The sequence below is a fragment of the Chaetodon auriga genome, chromosome 22, assembly GCF_051107435.1.
Source record: "Chaetodon auriga isolate fChaAug3 chromosome 22, fChaAug3.hap1, whole genome shotgun sequence".
NCBI classification, from domain to species: Eukaryota; Metazoa; Chordata; class Actinopteri; order Chaetodontiformes; family Chaetodontidae; genus Chaetodon; species Chaetodon auriga.
In genome coordinates this window covers 12,773,520-12,791,528 of record NC_135095.1, presented here as the reverse complement: position 1 = coordinate 12,791,528, position 18,009 = coordinate 12,773,520, and the positions used below count along the sequence as shown (strand labels likewise).

The following is an 18,009-nucleotide window of genomic DNA, read 5'->3' as shown; positions in this document are numbered from 1 at the left end:
AGATAGTTTAGAAACAATCAAGTGTCTCTTTCTCTCTGGTCTACAATCTTTGAATTTCCTTTCTCTCTGTCTGTGCATGTTCGTCTGCATTATGTGATGAGACAAAGGTCCATTTGGCAGATGTTTGTAGAACCTAGCAGAAAGAGTTGCTGAGTGCATGCAGGCCAAATGGCCATATGTCATGGGTCAGTCCAATGAGGCCTATCACTTGTACACATCTACATATCACAAAAGTATTGATTGTATTCAAAGTTTGAAGAGAAATGAAAATTATTTTGCAGTCTGTCCTTCATTTCCTTCCAATCATTTGAGCGGTGACACTGACGATGAATATTGGGTCACTTTATGTGTCGATTGTTGAGTCTGACACTGGCATGACCGCATTTGTGGTCATACAATTTCCAGGGTCTCTGCCAGCAGGCATCCCTCGTTTCATTTTCCAAAACTCCACAAGCGCCTTCACTGATCCGGCCCTTCTCAATTGGGAAACACCATGGTAACGGCGCTGGCAAGAGCCGACCTCGGCTATCGCAGCAAACACATACGCACAAAGCACAAACACACACTGCTGCTGCCACTAGAGTTCCCCACCAGAGTTGGGCGATTGACATATCCCCCATGGCCTCGGGGCCCACTAGTGAGAGCTGAGCAGTAATCAAAGCAGACACACAGGTCGAAGTTTATTATCAACCACTCGATACCAGCTGCAGGAACAGCCACAGGTCCTCCAAAAATACAGCATACAGGAAAGAGCTGCAAAATCAGAAACGGCTTTTCAGGCAGCAGATACACTGTGGCTTCCCTCGGGCCTGGAGAGCCGGCTTGAAGCGTCTCACAGCTGACTCAAAGATGCTAATTCTTCCTTTGGATGTTAAGTCCCAGGACTTTTGTGGTGTCCAGAACTGAAGCTGATGACCTGACGAAGGGCTTGGAAAATCTCTCAGGTAGGACTGACCTCGTTCCCCCTCGTCCTTTCTCTGCTTTTAAACTGTCTGTCATCGAGGAAGTTATTAAATTGAATTGTTCAGTGACAGAATAGTTTGTCCACAACAAAGAGACAAAGATAGAGTCAGTTTTAGTTCAATGGACTTGCACAGACCATACAAATTCATTAACTGGATGAAACTCTTGGTTAATAGTTTTTGCTGTGATTGTCGAGAGAGACAGGCAAAATAAAAACTGACGTCTTAAAAGTCTCTACAGTCATAAACAGCACAATCTACTTTGATTCTAAATGGATGAAATCCTCAAAGGGAATCTCTGATGTGTTTCGTATTATTGGTAAGCTTTTGAAGCAGATTGCCGTCCTCACCTAGACAACAATTTGAAAGTATATTGAAGCTGATTGCTTTTTATACAGTGTCGAACATAACTCATCTTTCAGCAGGGGAGACATTGTCTGATTGATAATGATCACTCACTCACTCGCGCACTTTTTTAAACTTATCAGACTGACTTTTTCCATTACATTGCGCTTTTCTTGTGTTTTGAATGAGGATCATCTGTGTCCATTGCATGTCTGCAGTACATCTTTCCAATACTCTTTTCCAGAAACATCAAAGGCCAGTATGCATAAATGATGCATCTGTTAAATCATGCAAAGGCGTTTCATCCTTAGAAATAGCTACTGAACATAAATATACATTTGAATTCTTTGACAGTGAGCACAATGAATCAGACAGATAATGAAATACAGCAGGCTTTTCAAATCGCTGTAACATGTTGATGATTAAGTACGCAGAAGAATAAGCTCAGCGTGATCCTGCTGTTTCAAAGCTCTTCCGCGTGTGAAAATAAACAGTGAAATTTCCTTGAAAATTTCAGGGTTGAGCCGAGAACATCTCTGTTGATTGTATCTGCAAACAGTCTCCAGGGCTGCCATGAAGGGATCTGGATCATTTCTGGGTCAATCAATATTTACTAATCATGAACAACTTCCTCCCAGTTAAATTCCTGACAATGTGATGTCATCTAGACAATGAGATGAGGGATTATTCCAGAGACAGAGAATGACTTAATATTTATTAATATGAATTTACCACTTGATTCAGCAGTTAAATCAACATTACAGCTACTATAGAGGCCTGTGTATTCTCCAGAATAAGCAGAGCCATCCAAGACATTGAACGCCTCATTAGCACATAGTGGAACGTATGTGGTATTTTTGTCAAGGTTTTTCTCATCTTTTCCCATCTTTTGGTACTGTGATGACTCACCATGAACTTGACTGTGGTGGACTGGAAAGAAAGGTGAGGTAGGGGGCGTGTCAGCAGTGATTAAGATGCACATTGCAGCGTTCTCAAGGACGACGCCACCTGCCTGCTCATATCAGCCATTGGTGCTTTTTCTGTGCTATTTTTTGGCTTGAGTTGGCACACCCACAAAGACGACCTCAAGTCAGATGAGTGGAATTATGCCCTCCTGATTTATTATACCTTTGACCTGTGGGAAATACACAGAACTTGCTCAGCAAAAACATGATTTTAAAGGGCAGTTTTACCAATTACAACTATTCTAGTGTCATACCTGCATTTGAAGAAGCAAAAACATTTTAAATACCCCACGTTAATCAATCAATTTATTAGTTAATTGACAGGATTTGCTGCTTTTCTCCATTTTGCGTTACTGTATTTCTGGTTGAAAAAAAAAGAGGACATTTGAACACATCAGCCTGGGCTATGGAAAGTTGTAATCAGCATTGTTTTCACTATTTTTGGACATGTCTTACACTAATCAGGTAATCAATTAATCAGAAAAAAAAAAACCAATAGATTAATCAATAATGATAATACCTGCTATTAGTTGCAGCCTTGCTCTCAGTATGGGTTGGGAAAAAACACTTGCTTTATGATTACAACACAGTATTCAACACGTTCTTGATCATGAGTCATCCAGATATTATGCCTTGCTAGCATATAGTTCTACAATAGTTCGGGAAATATTTGAACACAACAACCAAAGACGATGTTTGTGCTACTGTATTAGCTCTGGTAGCTATCAGCTATGGTAACAGTTACCATTATGCTAACTACCTATCAGCCCACTCACCAAGTAAGACCAACACTGAAAGCATCAAGGCACTCATTTTCACACTCTTCCATGAGCAGAAATGTCACAAACATCAGTAGCTAGTCGGTAGATGTTAGTGGGACAAAAATAAAGTCAAGGCAGTGAAGTCAAGGAACTCTCTAGTCAACAGGTCCGCCTGACTCCTCCTGACCTCTCTGGTCATATGCTATCACCTTTGAATCAGAATAATGTAATCTATATGGTCCACCATTGTCACTCTTCCTTCCTCTCTTATTCAATTGTTCGTGCAGGAAGTTTACTTTTATATTCTTTCATTGGTTTATGTGGTAGCTGTTAGCTTTTGTTTTGGGAGCTACGTAGTTGCTCAAGTTAATAAAATGGCTGTAAAAGACCATAAAAATGCCTCATCGTCATCAAGTTGTAATTTGAGTTGTGTTCTCCTCCACTACAACACTGCCAAACACAACAAAAAAGCTTTCAGTACTCAGTTGTTATCACACCTCTGCCAAAACTGTTGCATTCTCTCTCTATCTACAGATTTTTTGCACATTCAGTGTCTGCACATTGTCCTGAATCTGTCAAATCAAGAACCAAACTCAGTGTGAGAGACTCAGCCGGACACGAACAGAGACATTAATCCGTCACCATTACAGGCTGTGAGGACCAAGTGGCTTCCTGACCCCACTGGTCTGTAGTGGTCCACCATGGGGAAGACTGGGCAGAGTACAGTGGATTTAAACTCCCCAACAGAGGTCAAACAAGCAGTTCCCTTTGAGGAACTGGATCCTGTGGCGCCCCCTGCAGGTGAAAAGAAGCAAACAGAGGAGCCACCAGACAGGGGAAGCTGGAAGGGAAAGTTCGATTTCCTGCTGTCATGTGTGGGATACGCCATTGGCCTTGGAAATGTCTGGAGGTTCCCGTATCTGTGTGGCAAGAATGGTGGAGGTAAGTGCTACCATGTGACTGACAGCACCAAAAGAACTTCTGTCTGTTTAAAGTTAACTATTATTATAAAATTGTACTGAGGCTAGTCATCAGCTGGGCACCTTCTCATGTGATTTAGACCCAGAGCACCAAGAAGGCTCAACAGTGTGTTCCAGCATCACACAACCCCCCTCTTTCCTTGTACCCATACACTCAACAGGCTAGCATAGCAGGCTATATTCACTTTTGTCTACAGTATCACCAGCTAACACCATGCTAATCAACTACATAACACCATGTCAAGTGAGCCTGCATGCTTCTATCGCTGGCAGCATGTTGTTCAATACACCAAGCAACAGCCAAATAATCTTCCTCAGCTACCTCATTTTAGCAAGCAACAAAATACAGTTCAATCTACCATGTCAGTGAAGCTAACAATATGTCAGGCTAACTAGCATGCCTATTGAACCATCAAATGAACCAAACAACCTCTTCAATTAGCTAGCCTGCCAAGCTAAGTAGCATGCTAGCAGTATAACCAAACAATCTTCTACAGCTTTCCCAACCTTGGCAGTAGTCACCCTCTTGCCTCTACAACCAGTTTTCTTCTGCCAACTGCTGTTGCTTTGCTCCATGATGGCTGCGTCATGCTTAGTCCAGATACCGCCAGGCCCATGCTGTACCTGGCCTACAATATCTCCATGTCTAAGTGCTGCCTGGGTCTGTAAAACTGCCTCCCTTGGGTTTCACTTCCTCCCTGCTGAGACTGTTGGCACTGTACTCATTACTGCTCTTGCTATCACTACGCCCGTCATCTCCAGCCTTGATTTGCACGTTTAGATTCCTCTGTCAGATTGGTTATGGGGACCTCCTCAGTGGTGTGGGGCTCCCAGCCTTTCTAATGTAAGAGCTAATCATTCACTCTACCAATAACCTGGTTCCGCTGTAAGGGGCCACAACAAAGATGGCTGCAGAAAAAAGCTGCAGGCACCACAATTTGAGTTTGCCTGGAAGGCCTGATGTCTCAATACTTCCATTATCTACTGTCTCAAACCTGGATCTGCCCCTTATCTCTAAGCATCATTCTCCCACCCTAAACTTTTAACTGGCCTCTCAAACAGTTAGAAATGCCTCCTCATATATATAAAACTTCTTACTTGAAAGCGTGCCCTTTACAATTGCCAAACTGCTTTCCCTCATTTTCAAAGTGGAGGCTTTAAAATCCATTGGGTGGTCCACTGCTCCAGTGGGGGGCACGGTTGAACCTTTTCCTATCTTTATTTGTATGCATCTTTTCTAAGGCAGCCTGTGACTCCCTCCTAGTCCTTTTAGTGAGACACTGTTCTCCCTCCAAACCTCAGAGTATATAGATAGTGGACAGAGCCATTGTGACGTCACCCATTGGTTTGTGTTTTGAAACCTTGAGTTTTGCATTTTGGCTGTCGCCATGCTGGTTTTTTGGAGGCAAAACTGACCATATTTGAATGAAAGGGTGGAGCTGGGGAGGATATGCATTGTTACGCCTCTGATTGCATCTGACTCAGAAGTGGAGAACATGGTAGCAACTTACAAGGTAGCCACGCCGAGGTAGCGTCTATTTTCTCTAAGTGAGACCATAATTTACAAAATGAACGTCATGTTCTTTTGAAGAAGTTATGAAACTAGCGACTGAGACCATAAACTCGTTAGGAAAAATGTTTACTGAAACAAAAAATCAAGTGAGAAGTAGGGTAATTTTCTCATAAGCTTACATACAATCAGACTTCCTTTTGAAACCTGAGACCTGCTGCTGGCCATTAGAAAGAATGCAGGTCCAAGCTGCTTTGGCATTGGCTTCACTTTTCAGACCCAGAAGTAACATTCACTTAACATTCCATCTATCCTCCAAACTTATACAGCTCGTCCTTTTGACATTTTTTCAGCACACTGATGGCCTCTTTCTCATTACCTACAGTTGCCTTTGCTCTCAGACGAGCCTGCCAATCTCCTGAATTTACTCCTACTAAAGCTAACCTTTCGCCAGTCTCATAAACCCCAAACTGCCCCTTTCAGCCTTTCCAGTGCACCAATCATATCTGAATTAGCAACTGCCCATATGCCCTCCTCACAAGCTTTATTAATCAATAAAACTAATGTAGGAACATATTTCAAAAGTTATTTGACTTGTTATTTGACTAACTTGCCGCTTAAGAATATGTTTTATATTTAGGTCCTTAGCAACAAATTAACATCTACGGAAACTTTTTTTAATCAGTTGTAAAACATTCTCTCTGGGCAAATGCATATTTTCTGGAAGATGTGTGTCTCCTGGATCATTTCCATAAAATTTTAATAATAAAATACATCTTCAGGCAAGAGTCGCGGTTTATCAAATTAAAGAAAGGGATATGCCATTCAGACCACAACGTTACAGCCATAATTCATTTGTTCTTCAGTCTAAAATGAATGAAGAAACTTAATTTGTTCAAATCAAACATTTAGGTTTCATACAGGTTTCTAAACGATATTACGAGCTGTCAATCTCTGTTTTAAGCATCAGTATGTTAAAATACATTTTGTGTATTACTCTGACATATTTTATGGTATTGCAGATAAAACCTGTTGAGAACTTCCAGCAGTCTTTGAGTTTATCTAATTACTTCCAACGCTGAAGTCCTTTTAATTACTATCTGAATAATCTTACCAAATGAAACCAAACCTTATTTTGTTTATCTGCTTTCTGGTGATCTATCAGGGGCCTTTCTGATCCCGTACTTTATGACCCTGGTGTTTGCTGGGATCCCTCTCTTCTTCCTGGAGACATCTCTGGGACAGTTCACCTCAGTGGGAGGGCTGGGGGTGTGGAGGCTCATGCCTATGATGAAAGGTACGATATGGATGGACATCTGTTGTTATATCATTTGAATTCACTTGTAGAATTGGAGATGGAAGTCCTTAGATTAAAATCTACCTTGATGATGCTTGAGTTGTCTCTTTTTCAGTGCAGTTTTTTTTACTCCACTTGACATCAGGACACACACTTATCCTTGCATCACACTTGTTGCAGATATTCAAATGCAAATGCATACAAAGCTACCAAAGAGATGCAGAAACAATAGTTTGTTGGCAACTTTTTTCATTTAAGAATCTTTTGCAGCCAGTGCTTGTTGGTGGCAATTATGCCACTGCCTCCGAGCTCTTAGAGCTCGAGTGAAGCACATTTTATCTTCTGCCAGCACAGACGGTAACACTGATAGCGAGTATGCTGCTGTGCCAAATGATTCTCAAAGCCAAGGGCAAATAAACAACAAGAAATGGAAAAATAACAATAAGGATGATGAAGATTACAACTAACATACTGTGTAACATTTTTTTTCTCTGTCTGCCATCTGCTCTGGTGTTCTCTCTGCTGCCGCTTACATGTTAAATTACATTTTACTTGCATGTTTGCTGACCTGTAGAATAATTATTCTGTAAAATGCTGATGTCTGTGCCTCTGCCTTCCTCAGGTGTTGGTATAGCTGCAGTGGTCCTGTCCTTCTGGCTCAACATCTACTATATTATCATCATTGCATGGGCGCTCTACTACTTATTCAACTCCTTTGGTTCGGTATGTGACAGAATTAATAAGTTTGATGACGGATTAATTGTGTCAATCAGGCAGCTGCACTAAGCAGTACTTCTATATTAGCAATGAGGCAAATGATGATGTGTGATGTAATGATGTAAATGATGAAAATTATCATTTGTAATGACGAACCCATGTTGAATTATCACCAAACTCTGCAATTCCCCTCAAGTCTCCAGAGCGTTTTGTGTCTTTCAGCTCGTTGTTTTGGTTGTCGGGTAGTTTCACTGTTCACTTGGTTCACTCTCGCAGCTCTCATCAGTTCGTTTCTGTCAGCGGCTGTGAAAGAGCTCTGAAAACTCACTCTATGCTGCTACTCAGCATTAAAAAGCAACCTGAATTAGCAACTAGATGGTGAAAGTAACATAGCATTTAGGTGGAGACTAAAACAGAGCCAGCAGAGACTTTATACATATATATCTATACAGAAACACTGTCTTTTTCTTCTTCTTCTTCTCCTCTCCAGGCAGAAACAGCTGATCAGTAGTGAGTTTGTTAAGTTCGAGCTCATTCTGAACAGTTTCCATCTCCCATTTAGCGCTAAACTCCTTCAAAAAAGTCAAAAACCACCTGAAGCAACTGTAGAAGCTATTTTGCAAAACGGAGGAAGTCTTTTGAATTTTTCCATTTCCATCAACCCTTTCAATGCCGTACATCAAAATGCTCATAAAAATACATTACTGGAAACACGTCTAGTTTCGTGTTTTCAGCCGGTTTCTGCTGCCCCTAAGTGGCAAAAAGATCAGCTTTTACAGATTCTGTTTACAAGCATTTTAAAAAAGGATGGTAGCAGGTGTAATCTAAATTCTGTTTTTATAGCTGATTCATGTCAGCCATGCCTTCCTCACCTCACATAAACCAAGAAAAGCTGCTCAGGTCTTGTTTATCACCTCTGCAATGCCTTTCTTTCTCTGTCTCAGCCCTTCTCACTGTGCTTTTAAGCATCTCTGCATGACCGCCTGGCTTGAAGAAGCCTGGAGGAAGAAATTTAAAGACTTTGCAGACACTGTGCTTGAGGCTCTCGTGGTGGGAAATTGGAGGACTTTAGAAGCAGGGATGAAAATTAGATATTGTTCATTGCTGTGTTTTTGTGTGAAGGCTGAAAAGTATGCTTGGCTCATTAAAACGAGGCACTATGGAGAGTCAAGGATACACATGATGGAAGTTCATTTTTTCCATTTTCTTTATTAAAATGCTACATCTGGTTAATCTCCCATATTGTTTTGAGGCAGAATATAGGATGAAAGCTGAGAAATATTTCATCATATTTTTGTGCTACTGGAGCCAAGCACATGTTTTTGTGATGCAGGAGCTGCCTTGGCAGAGCTGCGACAACCCCTGGAACACAGAGAAATGTTTCTCCAACTACAGTCTGACAGACACCACCAACCTGACGAGCGCCGTCACCGAGTTTTGGGAGTAAGTCAGCGAGATAGGTCCCTGTCCTACAGCATGTGAATGTGTGCACGAGACGCTCTGTACAAGTATGTGTAAGTGCTGAAGCTATTTCTGGAAGCTGTTTGTGCTTATCTGTCTGTGTGTTTCCTGTAGGCGGAACATGCACCAGATGTCTAGTGGTCTGGAGGAGCCAGGAGAGCTACGCTGGCCCTTAGTGGGCACTCTGGCGCTGGCCTGGGTCCTCGTCTATTTCTCCATCTGGAAAGGAGTGGAGTGGACTGGGAAGGTCAGACTCTGCTTAAGCTTCTCTTTGAGCTTAGAGTACTCTCTCTGGCTGCTTCTGCTACATCACACAGTCTGCTTTATCTGAGAATCTTCCTCTGCCTTTTGCATATTTTAAGTTTTATCACGCACACATGACGACGTGGGGCTGCTCAGGATGTAGAACTGATGTTGTTGGCTGAGTCCTGTCTGGACTGATGGAGCTGATAACGGAGAAACATATTTCCCAATTTCCCTAAAAATTTGCAGTTCATGGAGCCCAAAGGATGAACCCTAATGACATCCCCTGACTTTTCCTCTGGCATCACCAGCTTTTTTGTTTTCTTGTGACTTATGTACATGTTAGCATGTTGATGTTAGCATTTAGCTTGAAGCACCACAGTGCTTATGTAGTCGATATAACTCTGCTTTTGGTGTGTGTTTAAAAAAACGTCCCGACAATGTCTGAGGAATTTAATGGCATGTATTTGCTCTCAGTATGTAACAAAGTGGAAGTGAATCTAGCAGACGTGCAACAAATGCAGTTTGTAAAATAAATAATCTCTAATATTTCCTGTTTTAGAAAGATATCTAACCTTAAAAACCCAATAAACCCAATAAAACCCAATATCAGCACCAGTTAAAAAAAATGGGAAGCCTGATAGCATATGCATTAACAGAGAGACTAACATGGCTGCAGACTCTAGTCCTGTTGTTTCTATGATCAGGAGATAGTAGAGGTTTATTGGACCATTAATCCATTAAACACAAGAACTGGCTTGTTTTATCATTTAAGTGTCCCCTCCTGTTTGGAAAAGTGATCTCAGGCTTTGACGAGTTACGTGCGATTGGTTACTAGATCATTTATGCCCCTTCTCCTTGATTGTCGCCGTGTTTATTATTCACAAAGCACACTGGCATGAGTCATAGCTCTGTTGGATATCATTCATCATTGCTCGGGCTATTGATCTGCCCCCGAATGTGCGAAAAAAAGGATTTCATCCATTGATCGTAAAAATTCGCATCGGCATAATTTATTGACCGTTAGACTTTGGGAAGAGTTTCAAATCCTGTGGTGGTGACATTTAAGCCCATTGTCCACTAAAATGTTCTAAACTTTATTAGAATTTCACTGCTGCTCTGGTGTGAGTGCTAATTAGTCCTTTGTGTTTATGGGGTATCATTAATGCCCATTTTCCTACTTTGCTATTTGCTTATTAGTATTTATTTATACTAATGTTATACCGACAATTCTGCCATCATTTATTTGCATTGCTGAGCAAAAACATTGAAATACCTGATGGCTCTTTTTTCAAATTTTCTCTATAGCTTATCGATTTTATTTAAGCCCCAGTGCACTCCTGATTAGAAGACTTTGATTGATTCTGATCCCTCAAACCAAAAATATATTTGAATGATTATTTTGTACTTGATAGAGATAGTAAGTAAGTATTTAGTCATTCCACTGTGCATATTTTATCCCTCTCTCCACATTTCAGGAACGGTTTCAAAAAGTTCTTATTTAATCCAAACTGCTGGATGATTGGGAGGTGATAGGAAAGAGTTAGAAAAAGAAGAAAAAAGAATCACTCTGCCGACTGCCTGGGATTTTTAAATTACAGCAAGTCGAAGCGATGTATGTGAGCAGAAACACATTTACACATTCACGGCCAGGGATAATTGGATTTTAATGTGTGTGAGAAAAATGAATTCCCCCAAGGCCCTGGCCTTGACGGACATTACCAATTAAGCATAATCATTATGCTACAGAACTGCTCGCCACGTCCTGCGGCAAGAGAAGCCATGGAAATATTCTTGTAGCATTTTTCACTCTGTCTACTGTGGAAACAAGGGTTTGACTTTTATTTATTTAAGAAAAATGGCTTGTTTGTCATTGTGATTAATTTGAAAAAAATCCCATCCTAACACAAACTTTCTTCCATTTTTTATTATACCTCAATCAAGTGTGTGTTGTTGGCTTGGACAGAACAGATATCCATGCTAATTTGAACCCTAAAAAGAAGTTATCCCCCCTCTCTTCCTCTCAGGTGGTGTATTTCTCAGCCACCTATCCCTACTTCATGCTGTTCATCCTGTTCTTTCGTGGGGTCACTCTGCCCGGAGCCATAGATGGGATCCTCTTCTACATCACTCCAGACTTTAATAAGCTTATCAGCTCTGAGGTTTGCACACATCCAATCACACAAAAACATGTTCATAGTCAAACGGGGGTGAATTCAGGCACATACTGTACCTGCTGTCTTGACAGGTGTGGCTGGACGCAGCAACTCAAATCTTCTTTTCCTACGGACTCGGCCTGGGCTCGCTCATCGCACTGGGCAGCTACAACACTTACCACAACGATGTGTACAAGTAGGAACACGCAGACAAAGCTTTGTACATCCTCTCTGATCGCTGAGGTTTTTTATTATTTCATCCTAACTGTTCATTCCTTTCTCTTCAGGGACTCCATCATCGTGTGCTGCATCAATTCCTGCACCAGCATGTTTGCTGGCTTCGTCATTTTCTCCATCGTAGGCTTCATGTCCTATATCACCAAGAAACCTGTCCAGGAATTAGCCGCGTCAGGTGCAGTACTGTGCTGAGAGCAGAGCATCTTAAAATGTTTGCCTTGGTGCTGTGTGTATCTTCAGACTAATCTGCCTGAAAATGTTATCACATAATTATCCTCCAAATTCCAAACTACTGAGGTATAAAATATACTTTGAAGGAAGTATTCAGATCCTTTACTCATGTAGAAGTACTACTTCAATTCAATTCAAAAAGAAAAACAAGGTTACAAAGCAAATATGATGCTGTTTTTTGTACTGTTTCCAATGTTTTTCAGATATTTAAATACGTCCATGCTCATGACTGTCAGTAAGCTTCAGTATAATGTGATATGATGTCTCTTGTTTAGGGCCAGGTCTGGCGTTTTTAGCGTATCCTCAGGCCGTCACCCAGCTGCCCATGTCCTCTCTGTGGGCCATCCTCTTCTTCTCCATGCTCATGATGCTGGGCCTGGACAGTCAGGTACACACACACACACTTTACCTGTTGCTCAACAGATGGTCCATTCCTCTTAATTGACTAAGTGGGTATTCATTACTCTGAAACTCCACCAGAAGCTGCTGTGTAAATGAAGGAAATTATTCATTAAGAATGATTTAGATCAGTGTGCTGCTCATGAAAATGCCAAAAACCCTTCTGAGTAACACCGAGGAGTGTCTGGTATTCAGAGCTTAAGAGACAATAATGGGCAAAAGTGCAGTTGTGTTCTAAAAAATACTCACGTCCTCTTTCGTTGGGAGAGATTCTCAAAATAAGACTGAATGCTTGTCATTGGTAATAATATGTGGATACGAGACGCAAAAATGACCAAAATCATTTTAGCAACTTATATACAGTAATATTTTCTAAATACTGCATAGAAGTATCCTACATAACTTTGTTTATGTGAGTTTGCCATTTTGTCCTTGGAGTAAACTGCATACAATCACTAGGATACGATAAGGCTGACAAGCAGCATGTGATGCAGTGAGTGAATTTGTGAATGACTGATGAAGGTTGTTGGGGCTGCATTCGGCCTGAAATGAACACCTGAAGACGCCACTCAGGGCTGAAAAAGCTCATGAATTTTTATTTACAGTCAACATTGCCTAAAACGATGCTTTCATTGAATCGAAATGCTCATGGCTAGCAGCTCAAGGCTACATTAGTTGCTATTAGCATATCACACCTGAATACCCGACTGACCTCAGTGCACTGTGGGTAACGTAGCCACCAGGTTTTGGCAGTCCATTCTGACCCAAGTCTCTTAACAATGTCATGTATTAGTTCTGCACAGTGGAAGGCTTCATCACAGCTCTGATGGATGAATACCCCCTGCTGCTGAGGAAAAGGAAGAAGGTGTTCATCCTCATCGTCTGCCTCATCTCCTTCGTCATCGGCTTCTCCAACATCACACAGGTAAAGCTGTGTTCATCTCTGCATATTCAGTGCCCTCGGTCCATGCTGATTCTGCGCTAAAAAATATTAGAGGATCTGTTAAGTTCGGGTTTGAATTGTGCTTCAGGATGTGTGCACATATGACTAAGACATAACAGCTGGTTGTCTTAAAGCCCAGTACCCAGACACAAGTGAATATTTGCACATTTTTCCAACACCAGGGAATAAAGCCCCCTCCTGCATTATACATAATGACAAAATGATCTCACAACAACCTGCGGTGTACATTCATCATGCATATTTTATTCAATAAAGACAGGGATGTGATATTCAGCCTCTAAAGCAGATACTGTATGTGTGACTCTGTGTGCTGAAATCTCCCAGGGTGGTCTGTACGTGTTCAAGCTGTTTGATTACTACTCCGCCAGTGGGATGTGCCTTCTCTTCCTCGTCTTCTTCGAAACCGTTTCCATATCCTGGCTTTATGGTAGGAAATCTGTTTCATGCTGTCCATGCTGCAGTGAAATCACATGCAGCTGAAATAAGTTGAGACAACCTGGACAGAAAGGACTGTAATGAATCGAGCATGTAGATTTCTTATATACACTGTCGCTGTCCAACAGGAAATTACATTTATCTGCTCCACTTTCTGTGATTAGACTCTCTGTCCAATCAGCTTTGCCTCTCTTTCACCCCATAAGGATTTGTTCTTGTAGTCATTATCTCCATATTAACACACACACTTCTTCTTTGTCCTCCTCTCTTTATGCCACAGGAGCTGAAAGGTTTTATAAGAACATTGAGGACATGATCGGCTATCGGCCCTGCGGCTGGTGGAAGCTCTGCTGGATGTTCTTCACTCCGCTGATCTGCCTGGTAGGCAGGGAATAGCTATCGATTTAAGCCCCATAATGTGCCCTTTTCTGAAGTCGAACTCTAACATGCGCTTCCTCCTCCCTCACTGAGATCTATGAACCCATCAAGCTGCAGCAAGTGCCGATAGGTAGAGAATTGATGACATTGCAGAACTGGTTTCCTCTGTGGTGATGTGCACTTCAGGCCCTCTGGGAAATCATTGCAATGTCTTTATCTTCACTACTGTAGTGATAAAGAAAGCTATACACTGTAAGTGGGAAATTAAGGCTATTCTGCCAAAATGAATCAGTGCAGCTTGATCTCTGTGAGCTCTGATTTGATGATTTGCAGGTCAAAAGACATCTAGACGTATAGATTAAAACTGAGCTCAATTTGGATGAAGAGTGAATGTTTCTTGTCGGTTTATCATTTTGGTCTGGATTGAAATATCTTGACAGCTATTGGATAGATCATTTCTGTTCCCTTCATGGGGTTTATTTTATCAACATGCAAACACACTTGGCAAACACAGAAAACTTTATATTGGCTAAAACGTCTGCATGTTAGCATCGTTATCGTAAGCATGTTAGCATGCTAGTTAGCATTCAGCTTGAATCACCACTGTGTCTCAGCGCAGTCTTATTGTCAGCTGCTAGCTGCCACTAACATGGCTGTTTAGACATCAGTGTTACAATAACTGTTGAGCTGCACTATATTTGAGTGTGAGACACATTTTGTTTCAGTTTTACATAACATAGACGTCTAAAAAACATAATTTTCTACTGAATTTTAACCAAGATGTCTTTCAAATCACCAAATAAGTGCTTGCTGATCTGATTCTGGAGCCTGTTATTGGTTAACTGGCCAAAGGTTACATGGACTAAATGACATAATTGTATATTTTAGGGGGTTTTTACCTTCAGTGCCATTGAGATGACCCCTCTGACCTTGGGGAAGTACGTGTACCCGCTGTGGGGTCAAGTGATTGGCTGGTTCATGGCTTTGTCTTCCATGATTCTGATCCCGGGCTACATCATCTACATGTTCTGTACCACCAAGGGCAGCATCAAACAGGTACAAACCTCGTCCATGACTCAGTGTTGTCTCTGTTTTTAATGTGTATTCCCTGCAGTGTTAGAGGAAGGATGCTGCTATGTGGAAACGGTGCAAGGAGGGAAACAGGCGATAGCTGAGAGATACAGTACAGGAGGGCAGGAGTTATTTAGACTGCAGTCATTCAGAAGGGAAAAGAAAAAATGAGTTTGGCTAAAGGTCGTTATGATGATCCTGGTTGTAGAAGGTACTGTATGATGTCACTGAGAACAGCATGTTGCAGTTAACATTTTGTTGTTAAAGGCATGTAAATTCCAGCAAAAAAGCACATGTTGTTCACTTCTCATGTTATTCATCTGTTTATTTTAGTCATTTTAGTCCCACCTAGCTTTCCTCGTCTGGACTCACCTTTAAGAATAACTGTTAAGCATCTAACACTACTCTGAGGCTGATGTAACTCTCTTTACATGACCAGCGTTGGCGGGAGATGACAACCGCCCAGGAGGATAAAAAGCCATCGGGGCATGAAGAATTTACACACACAGGGAGCGTGGGCGAAGCTCCTGTCTAGCCAGGATTGTTCAGGTCGAAATAATCTGACTGCCATTTTTCCTTGTCTGCCTCGACGTACTGCAGTCAACACTGAAATGTGACTATTGGACAGATGGAGTCTTGTACAGTACTTTACGACGATGCGCTCCTCCATCTTAAATTGTGCTGAAAAATTAGGCAAAAGGAGGAAGAAGATGAGGCTTTTGATAAATTTAGAGGACAAAAAAAATTCCTTTTGCAATAAAAAAAGTGACCACAAATTGAATGCTATAGATCAGCACTAAACCTGTGTACATATACCACTTATATACCATTAATGTACGTCATTGTACTTGTACATTTTCTCTACTACTCAACAAAATCACTGTCTTTGTTTAAAAGCCACAAATGTCATGAATGTTGTTCTACAGAGGCATTAAAATCTGGTAAAACTTGACTGTAAGCGTAAAAATATAACGCATCAAATATAAGAACCGACCAACCTACTGTGATATTCTTGTCCAGCGATAAATATGGAGGCTGTATAGTTTTATTTCTTGTCTTTGCTGATCCGGACCTACAACATGTTAATGTGGTGAAAGTTGTACAGACTATTGACCGTAGGCAGTTTCTCAATTAACACTTCTTTAAGAAGTTTTAAATGATGTCGTATAATCTCAAGTGTTCGCCTTCAGGGCAGCTTGTTTGATTAAAATATTAGAAAACTGTGTATAGAATCGTGTCACCATATTTAGTGTGCTGTGAGTTTTTTTTTAAGAGTTGTTTCATACTGTGGATTATGACGAAGTACGATAAAACGCTCTGTTTTGTCATTTTGGGGAATGTGTTAAATGAGATGTATGAAGGATTTGCATTGATTTTACTCCAGTTTTTAATGTCAATAAAAATAAGATAAACTGCATCTAGTTACTCCTTTCTCCATCAGTGTCTTGCAGTATGTAGTGGTGTAGTGTTTGGTAATTCTCCCAAAAAATGTGAAAAAAATGTGAGTATTTTAGGGCACTTAATACAAATTTACATTAAAGTCATTCACCATTAAATAGTTGCCTATGAGCATGCATACAAGTAGCATATTGGCTCTTTATTATAAAGCACTTAATAATGCTTATCTTGGAGTTTAGGGTTATTAATGATTAGGGATAGTTTGAGATTGTAGTAATTTGGAGGTTACTGAAGAAAAACTCTGCTGTAGCTGTAGAATTTGCTCATGCAGAATAAGGTAATGATGAATGCTTTCTTATGACTAATAAAAAGTCAGTATGCATGATAATAAGCAACGACTTAACGGTGAAAAATGATGCTCAAATCTGTGTTTGGTTTATGTCACACATTTTAATTCCATGAGACCAGAAAATGCATTTTAATTACTGAAAATACAATACATAACTGAGATGGTGGGAAAAGTGATGTGACATAAAGCATCAGCACTAAGAAAATGTTGTCCTGTCCTACTTTGAGGTAAGTGATGAAATATTGAATGCGGGGCAGCAGCTGTAAACAAAACACTGACATTATATCCTTGTTAAAAGATACAAGGATTGTTCCACATTTAGCAAACACTGAGCAACACTGGAGTAATGTCTGAAGGGACCCGCTAAAGGAAACTCCCACCTTCACTTACCTCTTAGCTCTGCTTGCTCTCCACCACCTCCTCAGGGAAATATCTGCTTCTTTAGCTGCAAACTGCTCCACCTGAATCACCAGCTAGTCACTAACTTTGTATGTCTACAAGCCTGGTGCTGGGCAGATATTATGTACGATTTACTGCGTACTGCAGTGTATAAATATCAGAGCACATTTTTGATTTGTCAGACTCGCAATATTCAAAATCAGCAGTTCATCTAGCCTCAAAAGTTGTGACCTAAGTGATACAATACCATGCAAATAAAAACTTCCTGTTGTTGGACCAGCTGGTTGTTGTGACCACTCCAGCGCTTTGCATTGTGGGTAGGCAAGGTAGACTGGGCCGATGCATACTTAAGATTTCTGGCAAATCGGTAAGACATACAGGCATTTTTGGGATAGTTCAGATTTTACTTTTGTTCGCATACTACATGCTACATTTTGGGCAAATCAGTGCGTACTGCTAGCACGGCAGGCGGTTTCAAATAGAGGCTGTGTCTATGTATGACCATACTGTTTTTAGAACACCATAAAATGTTAACTTCATGCTGTATTGGACAGTAAATGTGTGCAAGATGACATTTCAAAATGAAAATATTTCCACAGCAAACTCCAGACTGATGGCGGCTTTAAACTTTTGAACAATCAAATCATTAAACCCAAGAACCAAAGCAAACCATTGTAGTGAATAGACTTAAATCATCTTTAATAGCATGTTGATATACTGCAATGACAGGTAGAGAGGGATTCAAAGCCAA

The 18,009-nt window shown here is 40.9% G+C and overlaps 1 protein-coding gene across 1 annotated transcript; it reads left to right on the top strand.

Annotated features, from left to right (window-relative positions):
• The first annotated feature begins 707 nt into the window (after positions 1 to 707).
• slc6a1l (solute carrier family 6 member 1, like) lies at positions 708 to 16,529 on the top strand. The gene is made up of 15 exons (XM_076721952.1): positions 708 to 944; positions 3,568 to 3,975; positions 6,689 to 6,820; positions 7,443 to 7,543; positions 8,871 to 8,980; positions 9,113 to 9,245; positions 11,269 to 11,403; positions 11,490 to 11,593; positions 11,685 to 11,809; positions 12,141 to 12,253; positions 13,058 to 13,189; positions 13,553 to 13,655; positions 13,944 to 14,044; positions 14,930 to 15,097; positions 15,552 to 16,529. The coding sequence occupies exons 2-15, from the start codon at positions 3,735 to 3,737 to the stop codon at positions 15,645 to 15,647; spliced, it is 1,794 nt and encodes a 597-aa protein (XP_076578067.1). The 5' UTR covers positions 708 to 944; positions 3,568 to 3,734; the 3' UTR covers positions 15,648 to 16,529.
• Positions 16,530 to 18,009: the final 1,480 nt, after the last annotated feature.

Coding starts and splice junctions, on each gene's coding strand:
- slc6a1l (XM_076721952.1), top strand. CDS start 3,735: ATGGGGAAGACTGGGCAGAGTACAGTGGATTTAAACTCCCCAACAGAG. Junction 8,981..9,112: donor GCCGTCACCGAGTTTTGGGA/GTAAGTCAGCGA, acceptor TGTTTCCTGTAG/GCGGAACATGCACCAGATGT. Junction 12,254..13,057: donor TGCTGGGCCTGGACAGTCAG/GTACACACACAC, acceptor GTCATGTATTAG/TTCTGCACAGTGGAAGGCTT.